Source organism: Lipotes vexillifer, unplaced genomic scaffold, assembly GCF_000442215.2.
Source record: "Lipotes vexillifer unplaced genomic scaffold, Lipotes_vexillifer_v1.1 scaffold536, whole genome shotgun sequence".
Lineage (NCBI taxonomy): Eukaryota > Metazoa > Chordata > Mammalia > Artiodactyla > Lipotidae > Lipotes > Lipotes vexillifer.
Genome location: NW_006775074.1, coordinates 1,018,312 through 1,030,324, shown reverse-complemented (window position 1 = coordinate 1,030,324; position 12,013 = coordinate 1,018,312). Strand labels below are relative to the sequence as shown.

The window sequence follows — 12,013 nt, the reverse complement described above, 5'->3', positions numbered from 1 at the left end:
TTGCGGTACCTGGGCCTCTCACTGTTGTGGCCTCTCCCGTTGCAGAGCACAGGCTCTGGACGCGCAGGCTCAGCAGCCATGGCTCACGGGCCCAGCCGCTCCGCGGCACGTGGGAACCTCCCAGAGCGGGGCACGAACCCGGGTCCCCTGCATCGGCAGGCGGACTCTCAACCACTGCACCACCAGGAAAGCCCCCAGCCTTCTCTCTTGAGCTCCAGATCCACACACCCAGCTGAACCCTGAACTTGAACACTTGAAGGTCTGGCACGTGACTCCGGCACAGCTTGTTCAGAGCTGAACTTCTGTTTCCTGCCTGTCCCCAATGTGACCTCTAGCTCGATTAATGACTCCACCAACCACCCTGTTACATCAGCCAGAAGTCTGAGGGCCATTTTGACTCTTTGTCCATCCGCACAACCTGTCAGTCACTGAGCCCCGTCGGGTCTGTCTTCATAAGGAGCTCTTAAACTCTTCATCCTTCTTTCCGGCCCCTAGGGCAGCGGCCGTCCTCTTGCCAGTCTTGCTGCTGTCATTCCTACTCTCCTTCTACCCCTTGCCACATAATCACAGGTGTTCTTTTTTGCCTGTCATTTCCCTAAACAAAAACCCTCCAGTGTCCCTATGAAATGTCTTTAGTTCTTTAAAAAAACAAAACAAAACAAAACTATTCTGGCTAACAAGTTTCAGTCTCCCTCTGGCCCTTGTGAACCACCGCAGCCTCACTTGCAAATCCGGTGGACTCCTAATGCATTTTCCCAGTCTCAGCTTAAATATCATTTCCACCTAGAAGCTTCCTCTAAACCTCCAGACTGAGGGTTGTTGCCAGTTCAGACTGCTTCAGGGGCCAGGTGGGCCGACGTGAAGCTTCCAGGAATAAAACCGTGGGCCTGCTGTGTAGACAGTAGACTACATGCCCTGCCTCAGACATTCAGATCCTAGAAATGGGCCACTGGCCAAGCAGAATATCAGCTGCACTGCACCCTGGTCTGTGTTGCTTGGCTGTGTATTCCCAGAGCAGCCTGTACTTTTCCTGGAATCACCCTGGGAGATGGTCATTACTTGCCTTAATTCCCCTTAACTGATTCTTTATTTCCAAGGCTCTAAGTTCCATGCAGGCAGAGACCATGCCGTGTCTTGTTCATCACTCTACCCCGAGAACAATGCACAGTCCACAGTGGGTGATCAGAACACACATATGGAAGGGAGGAGAGAAATGAGGGAGCTTGCAGGTCCTATCAGAACCAGACTTAGGTCTCTAGGAGCATTCTGAGCCCAATGAGGGGGTTAGAGGCACAGGGTTTATCTGAACACTTCTCAGTGCACTTCTGATGCCAGAGTTAAAACCAGGAGACCCAAATCCCCCCCCGCCAAAGAAGTTACTCAGTGTAATATTGAAGTATGTATTGGTGTAGTTTATGGCAGTGGTATAACTCATGCTGTCATCCCTCCCCACCTCCTTCTTTCATTTCTCCTGCCCTGTTTCTCCTCCCTCTCTCTCCCGCTTCCCTTTATTTCCAGTAGCCTCCGGTATCTCTGAGTCGTCGTCTCTGGTGAAAATATGGGTGCATTCAAGGGGCCAGCAGGTGGCACCCTAGGGCTGTTTGACAACCGGCCTTTTTTGGGTGTTCTGGTCTCTTTGTTCAAGTTCATAAAGTAGGCAACTGTTAGGCAAGATTTCTTCCTGAAACAGAAAAGCCAGTTTTTGACTGAAAAACAAAAACAAAAAAAACAACAAGAAAATAAAATTAACAGAGCTGTCAAATCTTGCTATATTTCCTTTAAGTGGATTCACAGAAACTTAGTTGCAGGGCTTCTCTGAGGCTTCCAGACCAGAGTTTTTCAAACCTTAGCATTATCTGTGTGAAAACACAGGGTCCTAGGCCCCATCCAGAACACAAGTTGGAACCTGTGGGGTTAAGGCCAGGAATGTGGTTTTTTATCTACTTTTTAGGAGAGTCTGCTTCTGCTGGGCCAGCTTGGGTTCCAGTGTAGACACCACTCATCTAAACCAGTGTTTCCCAAACTCTGTGTGCACGCAGATCACCTGGAGATCTTATTGAAATATAGACTCAGATTCAGCAGGTCTGATGGGGGCCTGCATTCTGCATTTCTAACAAGCTCCCAGGTGATACTGAGGGTGCTTGTCTGTGGACCACTCTTTGCAAAGCAAAGATCCAGGGCAGGGGCTGGCAAACTGACATACATCCTCTGGCCAAATCCAGCCCATCACCCATTTCTGCAGATAGTTTTATTGGAATACAGCCATGCACATTCATTTACACGTTATTACCTGTGTCTGCTTTTATACTATGACTGAGTTGCCTAGTTGTGACAGAGGCCATATGGCTCACAGGCATTTCCCGTCTGGCCCTTTGCGGGAAAAGGTTTGCCCATCCCTGATCTAGAGTTCTGAAGCCCTCCCAGACGATCCAGTGAAAGAGAACTCCCTGCCTCATAGGATAATCCATATCATGTTCGTACAGATCTTTAGGAAGGTTTTTCCTTGCTTCCTTGTAACTTGGTTCTAATTCTCTTGACAGGAGTCTTTTCTTCTTTCACACACAAATGCTCTGCTTGCCATCTTCTCGTTTACAGGTCTCTCCTCCTGTTAGGTCCCTTCCAGAGTGTCACCCAGCACGAAGCCTGCTGCCTTGGGTGTCTTCCCTTGAGTGCAGCATAGAATGACATACCCCCTTAATTCTCTCTCCTCTGTAAACTGCCCATGGAATGCATCATCCTTTCTGGGGAGCTCTTCACTCATTGGACTTCCCAGAATTGAGGTTATCTTTAAATGCATCACTATCCAAACGACATGCATTCAAGAACCCATATCTTTCACGAATCCTTATATATCGTTTCCCCTATGGAATTTGTTCTTGGTTTACCTGCTTCCCAGTAACTGACCCTTAAACGTTAGGGTCTCATGTCCTCCCTGGTTCTCTTGTCTTCTCCGTGTTCTCCTTGGACGATCCCAGCCATGTTCTTGGCTTTGACCATCTATAAGCTACAAAGTCCAGAGTTGCAAGGATGGCCAGGTTGTCTTCTTTTTTTTAGTTATGTACGACACACCTCCACCAGGGCAGTGCCTTAACTACACCTCCACCACCCCTGCCTTAACTACAGGTATCTCGCGTTCAGACTCTCATCTTCTCAGGTCTGCCTCACTCCCCTCTGCTGTGAATCTTTTCCTCCTTGTTTCTTTATTTCAACTACTGGTACCACCACCCTTGCCCTCATGTAAGCCAAAAACCCAGGATTAGCCTTAGTTCTTCCCCTTTTCCATCCATCACTTCCAGCTGGGTACTGGAAGGTATGTTTCCCCCTCCGTGTAGTCTCAAGTCTGTCTTCCTCTCCCCACTGCTGCTGCCTTAGTTAGTGCTTATCACTTACCCCCTCTTTGCCGCAGTAAGCTCCTGCCTCGTCGCTCCTCTCCAGTGTCTTCCTTTCTCCACGGCTGTAATAATTTTTCTAAAATAAATTCCCATCATGCCCTCCACCGGCGGCTTCCCGTACTGTGGGAGCTTCATAATTCGGTCCCTGCTTCCCCTTTGTATGAGTTTCCTAGGACTGCCGTGACAAATGACCACAAACTCAGTAGCTTGAAAGAACAGAAATGTCTTCTCTCCTAGATTTGGAAATCAGGGTGTCAGCAGAGTCGGTTCCTTCTATGGGGCTCAGAGGGGAGGGTCCATTGCATGCCTCTCTGCTAGTTTCTGGTGGTGGCCGGCAGTCCTTGGCGTTCCTTGCCTTGTAGATGCATCGCTCCAGTCTCTGCCTCTGTCTTCACCTGGCGTCTCCCCAGTGTGTCTCTGTGTGCTTAGAGGGATACCAGTCACTGGATTAGGGCCCACCTTAGTTAGTATGACCTCATCTTCGCTAGTTACGTCTGCAAAAACTCTATGTCCGAACAGTGTCGTATTCTGAGGTTCGGGGTGGACGTGAGTTTGTCAACCTACTACACACCCTTCCAGCCTCAGCTCTTACTACTTTCTCAGCTGTGGGCTTGCTCATTTACTTTGGTGCCCGGGATGGGTGAGAATTCACCAGGTAGACAAGGAGAAAGAATTCTAGACAGAGGAAAGAGGATATCTGAAGGGCCACAGAGAGCTGAGTGTTAACATAATAGTGCTTTTTTTTTTTTGGCTTCATTGGGTCTTTGTTGCTGTGCACGGGCTTTCTCTAGTTGCGGCGAGCAGGGGCTACTCTTCATTGTGGTGTGCGGGCTTCTCATTGCAGTGGCTTCTCTTGTTGTGGAGCGTGGGCTCTAGGTCTGCGGGCTTCAGTAATTGTGGCACATGGGCTCAGTAGTTGTGGCTTGCAGGTTCTAGAGCGCAGGCTCAGTAGTTGTGGTGCACGGGCTTAGTTGCTCGGCGGCATGTGGGATCTTCCCGGACCAGGGCTCGAACCCGTATCGCGTGCATTGGCAGGCGGATTCTTAACCACTGCGCCACCAGGGAAGTCACCGTAATAGTGCTTTATGGGTGCTTTGTTGTTATTGTTTTGCCTCACTGTACTTTAAGACATAGCTCAGGCGTTACCTCTTTTACAAAGCCTTGCCTCACCTCCCCAAGGACATCTCTGTTCCCTCAGTACTACATATTTTGTGATCATCACTTTTACGTTTTGATTATTTAATTATTAGCTGCCATTCCCCCCTGACCTGTGTGGTCCTGGGGCAAACTGTGCACTTCCTCTTTGGGGCCATGCTCCCAGCCCACTGCCTAGTACCTGGCAAGTGCCCAGGAGATATTTTTGAATGAATTTACCCATCTGCATTTAATCCCATAAGACGTGATCACATCCATTTCACGGGAGGAGTCGCTCAGTCCTAACTGGATGTTCCTTTGCCTTAGATGAGCTAGAGGGGATTTGAACATGGAGGGAGGCTGGGGCGGGTCTCCTCCAAGGTCCCTGCCATCTGGAGGGTCTGTTGTTCTAACTACAACCCTCTCCAGAAACAAAACAAGATTTTAAGGCAGATAAAAAAAGAGACTTTTCAGTCTCTTTTCAGAGACTGAAAAGTGTACCAAGTTCTTGGTTTCACCTTGCTATGAGTAGCTTCACCAACTTTGGAATAGCTCAGCACTAACTAACATGGGCATCGTACAGAATCATGCAGTCATAGCTTTGAAAGATGCCAAGCATCTCAGAACTAATTGGGAGTAGACAGAGCTTGGAAACAAAGCCGTTCCCATCCAGCAGATGTACTCATAAAGCTCGGTAGTTTTTCCATGTTCCTTATTTGGACAAAAGGATTTTAAAGACTATAATTTAATGCTTTTTTTGGATTCTGATTTCATTTGAATTCATTTTAAAGCCATCTTGCTGCAGATTCACTGCAAATCAGCTTTTTATTTTTGATGAAAAAGAAAAAAGAGGTTTAACTATGGAGAAAAACTAAGAAACGGGGCATTCAACTACATTCCCGTAGGGGTGATCAAGGTACAAGGATATTTTAGAAGAAAGCAAACACCTTTAAACATTCATGTAATACCTTTAAACATTCATTTTTCAAATTGCAGTGAGCTGTGTTTGAACTGTTCATTGGTGCTAATTATTACACCGTGCTGGCATGTTAGAAAAATTGCTACAGACTGTGAACAGTCACTTCCCACTTCACAAGAACAGTTCGAGATAAAATACTATTATTCAAATAGCTTTGAACCAAAAGTGACTTATACACATATTCCACAGCCCCAAGTTAGAAATAGTTTTCCCTCTGTGGTTCCCAAAGGAAATGTCTGGTTCTTTCAGTTATGGAAGCAGCACAAACTCTACGTCACGCAGTTAAATTTTTATACTAATGAGCACCCTTCAGAGTGACTAGGATTGAAGGAACACTGCATTTCAGTGTAGCCAACTATGAATTATGTAGCCAAAATGCAGCTAATCACAGCCTGTTGTGTGTGTCATTGTGTAGCAGCTCTTTGCAAATTGGATTAATAGTTGTTTTTTGGTTTTTGGTTTTTTTTTTTGCGGTACGCGGGCCTCTCACTGTTGTGGCCTCTCCCGTTGCGGAGCACAGGCTCCAGACGCGCAGGCTCAGGGGCCATGGCTCACGGGCGCAGCCACTCCGCGCCATGTGGGATCTTCCAGGACCGGGGCACGAACCCGTGTCTCCTGCATCGGCAGGCGGACTCTCAACCACTGCGCCGCCAGGGAAGCCCGGATTAATAGTTTTGAGGACCCCATCCCATGCCAGAGCCCCAAAGGGAAGCAGCTGCGTTGGTGAGGGCTTTGCGGAGTTTCTGAGCCATTTCTGCTATTTCTCTTGCCCTTGGGGCAGGGATTTCTAAAGTGGGCTCCATGATAGCATCAGGAAGTCCACGAACTAGGATAAGAAAACACAGGGCAGCTTTATTTTTTATGTACCTCAAGCTAAAACTTAACATTAAAAAAATATGTATGTAAGTAGGCAAGACTCTGTAGTGGTATTAGTGCCATGTGTGACTGTCACCAACAGAAATCACAGCTATCTTAGAGTATTTTTTACTCTTCACTTCAGAGTTACTGTGTTGTTGGACCATCTGTTAGATCCCATTAAATGTGTTGACAAAGACGCACATACAAATTTGTCTTTTAATGTTGTGACAGCTGTATACCAACATCATCCATTTCCTTTGCGAATTTATGTGTTATTTTATGCATTTAAAAACGTTATTCTTCATGAAAAACAAGGAAAGACTGAGGAGCTGTCACAGAACCAAGGTGTCTAGGAAGACGTGACAACAAAATGCAGTGCATACCCTGGATGGGATCTTGAAACAGAAAGAAGACAATAATGGGAACACTGGAGAAATCCAAATAAAAGCCTGAAATGTAGCTAATGGTAACGTGCCAACGATGGTTCCTTCGTCTTGACAAGTGTGCCATGGAGATGTCCGATGTCAACAGAGGGGAAAACTGGATGAGGGTTATTCGAGAACACGCTGGACCATCTTTGCAACTTTTCTGTACATCTGATCTATAGTGAGAGTCACACTCTTACTTGGTCTGCTGCCGGCTCCCAGAGAGGTCGGGGTGGGAGTTTTGTGTCAACTCAAGGCCATCGTAGCCTCTTCCTGTTACAGCTCTGAGCAGCTGTGGAGAGAGACCAATCCAAAGGTAGGGAGGAGTTTTCCAGAGAAGTAAAATAATTTGCAGTGTATTATGGTGAAAGAGGCGTGGTTCTGGGATCAGAAAGGTCAACCTTCATATTCTGTCTCTATCACCAGCTTTGTGCTCTGTGGCCAGAAACTGCTCTGGGCGTCCTCTTTGCAAAGTGAGGCCACCGGCAACGGCTTTGCCAGGGTCATTGTGAGGATTGAAGATAAGTGCCCACTCAGTAGCCTTTCCGTTGGTTTTAGCTGCTGTGTTTTAGTGCCTACGACGTGCCAGGCACCATGCAAAGCATTTTTCATAAATTATCTAATTTAATCTTTACAACACCTGTATTACGTGACCATTTGATAGACAGGGAAACTGAGGTCAGAGGCTCAGCAACCTCTCTGCGAAGACCACTAAGCTAAGTTTAATTTCAGATTTGTTCTGGCTGCAGCTTCCTGCGTCTTCTCTGAGGCTAAGCCTTTCCTTACTGCCCTGCGGACCTGGTTACTGGATGCTCTTCGCTCTCTCTGACTTCTGAATGCCCTCTCATTTGTTGTGAATGTACATCTAGATCGGGTTGCTCCCCTCATGACTGTCACCCATTGTGGTTGGCTTCTCCAGGCTTGAGATTATCTGGCTGTAAAATGAGGATGTTGGGTGGTCCTCACGGTCTGTCCACTATGGAAGTCTGTTCTGCATTTTGTGAACTTTACCTGCTTATTTCAGCTGTTTCATGGGGTGATTACAGGATCATTGAAGCCAACATTTTTCTAATTTGTTTTGAGCAACATTATGCATTTCTGTCATTCTCCCAAATTCCAGAGAGGAAAACAACAGAGTTCTAAAAGCTTTAGTGACCTCCTAAAACCATAGCAATTAAAAAAAAAAAGAAGAACCCAGAGGCCACTGTGACATTTACATGTTCCTTAATTGAGATTTTGTCAAGGGATTATTCTAAAGGACAGGGGAATAATTTTATTTTTTCGTTTCCTTCTGTAATTAGGGAGGAGACACCATGTGTCACCATGTAGCTGCCAACGAATTCAAATTAAAGTCTGTCGAAGTGGAGGGGAAAGGTAGTTACCAGTGTCACGTATTACCTGGACAGGTGAATTTAGCCATAAGAAGTAATTATTGGGTAAGGAGCCTGACCTTCACAAGTGATGTGGGCATGCACTTTTGTGTCAAAATGAGAAAACCGCTAGCAGTGCTTAGCATGGTTACTTCAGGGGGTGGTCTGTTGATCCCGTGATTCGCTCTCCTATTTTTCAGTTTTTCCCCTACATCCTGTTACTGGTGGCGATCCTGCTGTACCTTCCCTCCCTGTTCTGGCGTTTCGCAGCTGTTCCTCATCTTTGCTCAGATTTGAAATTTATCATGGAAGAACTTGACAAAGTTTACAACCGCGCAATTAGAGCTGCAAAGAGCGTACGTGACCTTGACTTGAGAGACGGTGCCTGCCCAGCTCGAGAAGTTAATGAGAACCTGGGGCAAAGGTAACTTAGCCCCCAGCCGCTGGCCCATCAGGATTTGGGAGTATGAGTTAGCAGCCCTTCTCCTGCCCATCTGGGCTTAGGGTTCTCACTACCAGTACGTGGGGAGCTGTCATCCACCTGGTGACCCCCTTTGGGAGCCAGGAAGGCCCACTGCCCCAAATCTCACCCTCACCTGTCTGCCCCAGCACCTGTCGTCACATCAAGAGTCCTTCCCTTGGGGCTTCCCTGGTGGCGCAGTGGTTGAGAGTCCACCTGCCGATGCAGGGGACACGGGTTTGTGCCCCGGTCCGGGAGGATCCCACGTGCCACGGAGCGGCTGGGCCCGTGAGCCATGGCCGCTGAGCCTGCGCTCCTCAGCGGGAGAGGCCACAACAGTGAGAGGCCCGCTGGGCCTGCGCGTCCGGAGCCTGTGCTCCGCGATGGGAGAGGCCGCGGCAGTGAGAGGCCCGCGTACCGCAAAAAAAAAAAAAAAAAAAAAATTAAGGGGGGGGGGGAGTGTTTTATTATTGCTTTTCCTTCTTTTGTAAAAAAAACCTGATTTTATTCCCTGGTACTCTAGTGAAGTTACAGGTAGAGAAGTATGGGAGGGAAGGCATTGGAGATTTTCGGTGTGATATTGTTGAATGTGTTTCTATTTGACAGTCTTGGTTAAGGGTTTAAATCATTTTTATTTGTTTCTTTTCAGTTTGTGGGAGATATCGGAAAGCCACTTCAAGTACCCAATTGTGGAGCAGTACTTAAAGACAAAGAAACACTCCAAAAGTTTAATTGTCAAGTACATCAGCTGTCGGGTGCTGTCACTCAGCATTATACTGTTAGCAGGCGTCTACCTGGGCTGTTACTTTAGCCTCTCCTCTCTCTCGGATGAGTTCATCTGCAACATCAAATCTGGCATCCTGAAAAATGACAGCACCATCCCCGATCGGTTCCAGTGCAAACTCATTGCCGTCGGCATCTTCCAGTTGCTCAGTTTCATCAACCTCGTGGTGTATGTCATGCTGGCTCCCCTGGTGGTGTACACGCTGTTTGTTCCATTCCGACAGAAGACGGATGTTCTCAAGGTGTATGAAATCCTGCCCACTTTTGATGTTCTGCATTTCAAGTCGGAAGGGTACAACGACTTGAGTCTCTACATTCTTTTCTTGGAGGAGAATATTAGTGAACTCAAGTCGTACAAGTGTCTTAAGGTTCTGGAGAATATTAAAAGCAGTTGTCAGGGCATCGACCCCATGCTTCTCCTGACAAACCTCGGCACGATCAAGACGGATGTGGTTGATGGCAAAAATCCTGAGCCCGTGGAGATGGTGGTGGAGGAGCAGGGGGACCAGACGGCAGATCTCAAAGGTAGGCTTAACTCTCAGGGTGGAAGCTGCAGAAGCCCACGGAGCACCTCTGCAGCCACCTCTTATGAATGACCGACAGTCTTTACCCCTGCCCACCGCTGTTAAACCGTTTTCCTGGTGTGGTTTTAGGTGAAACCCCTGAGTGCTGGGAGAGAGAGGGGAAAGCATTGGTGCTGCCCCAAATTTCCAACGGAAAGCATCTGTGCTTTCTCTGGGCTGTGCTGTCTTCCTTCTCAAGCATTCTTCTCTGATGTCATTCTTGCTAATTTTTGTCTTTTCTCCCTATACTGCCGATCGTCTTGTCTGTCACTCTCCGTCGCTTACAAAAGGGACTGAGAGTTTATTGATTTAACTGTCGCCCTGACCCAACTTCCGCTGCTCTGCAGTGAGGCTTAGATTAACTGGGTAAAGCAGAGACCAGGAGGTAGATTTATAGCAGAAGTTAATTAGTGCCGATGGGTCCTGCCGAGGGACTTCTGTCATAAATACTTGTTTTCCATTTGGACAGATCTGAATGGACACAGTGGAACGAAAATAAATAATGGAGAGCAGAATGCTCGACAGAGACTCCTGGATACTTCTTGCTGATGACTTTTTTTCCCGTGAACTTCAGATCAGCGACCTGGGCAACATGGGACTCATTTTGGCTGAAGAACCTCTGGCAGGTACCCAGCTGGTTCACAGTCGATGGTTCTCAGCAGAGATACTGGGTATGTCTTACTGAGTCCCTGGTGAAAACGATGGTCAACAAAACGTTGTGGAGGATGGTTCGTGAGCTTCCTGCGAGACAACGTGGAGACAAGTAGGCCACAGCAAACGTAGATGTGTACGTCATCATCAGACGGAAAGTGGAAAGTCTAATCCTAGTAAGAGTAAGAGACCTTTTAGTGCCTCAGAGAAAAACACCTTTATGTACAGATGGTGCAACGAGCCTCAGAGCTTCTGGAAAGCAAGGACTTTGGGAGTTTTTTTCGTTTTGTTTTATGAAATAATAATAAACATGTCAGGGTATAATTTAATATGAATCTTGTCTGTGCCCTAGTCACTGTTGGATGAGAAAAATACTCACTCGCTGACTGCAGACCCATAGGTGGATCTGCTCCTGGCAGTATCCTACATTGGAAGAATTGCTGGAGCCTCAACTCTTGTACATCAGGCTCTGGACCCTGCTACCTGTCGACCTTGACCAACCGAGGTCCTCTAACCACTATGTGATGCCCTCTGCTGCAAAGGGCAGCGGACCCAAGTGCTGCTCTGACTGAGAACTTTGTCAGTAAGATAGCATCGAAAGGATATTGTGACTTCCATACAGGAAAGAATGCTCCTGAAAGAGCCCAGTGGGGAAAGCTGAACATACAGAACAAGGTAATCCAATCACTTTGGAAGAGGTTATCTGCAGGGAAGTCCTCTGTAGTCAAAAGCATTTGAGACAGGATGTTACTTAAACAAATTCACAGAACACAGAAGGCTTAAAGTGAGGGACATTTTGCCTATTACAATCAGAACATATAAATGACATCTGCCACATGGCTGTGCTTGGAGCCAGAACAACTTCGCAGTTCATTTATATTTAAGAACATTTTTTTAAAATTCATTTAAATTTAGAATCGTGTGATGTCAAAATTGAGGCCATTTGGGAAGAACATTCTAGCATTGATGGGGAATTATAGAATAAATGTTACAAATGGGTATATAGTGTATCACCCAAGCATTGTTTCATAAACATTTAAGGCTGACCCAGAATATCAAAAACCTTTTTCCAATTCTGATCATGTAAATAGATCCTAACTATGTTTACATTTTATACAAAATTCTTAAAAATGACATCTGTGGACCTCCCTGTTTTTATTCTTAGAAAGTTAATACATTGCTAATGAATAATCCTCAGGAGCTTCAAAGTTTATGGATGGCTCTTAGGGACAGTTGTTTACCTGATCTAATTACATAAGCTGCTCTCCACCTTTCAGAATATTCACAAAAGCAGATTTTATTTGTGCTTCTGTGATGGTTTCTGAGATGGAAAGCTAATGATAAATATCCAGGATGCAATCAGTGTTTTTTTTGTTTTGTTTTTGTTTTTGTATTTTT

General features: G+C 46.5%; 1 protein-coding gene across 1 annotated transcript in view; it reads left to right on the top strand.

Moving 5' to 3' along the window:
* The window catches only part of PANX1 (pannexin 1), a 39,045-nt gene extending 28,532 nt beyond the window's left edge, over positions 1–10,513 (top strand). Inside the window, exons 3-5 of the mRNA XM_007449645.1 lie at positions 8,359–8,582; positions 9,268–9,926; positions 10,434–10,513. Of these exons, the coding sequence (XP_007449707.1) occupies positions 8,359–8,582; positions 9,268–9,926; positions 10,434–10,513 (963 nt within the window). The remainder of the gene's footprint in view (positions 1–8,358; positions 8,583–9,267; positions 9,927–10,433) is intronic.
* The last annotated feature ends 1,500 nt before the right edge of the window (positions 10,514–12,013 follow it).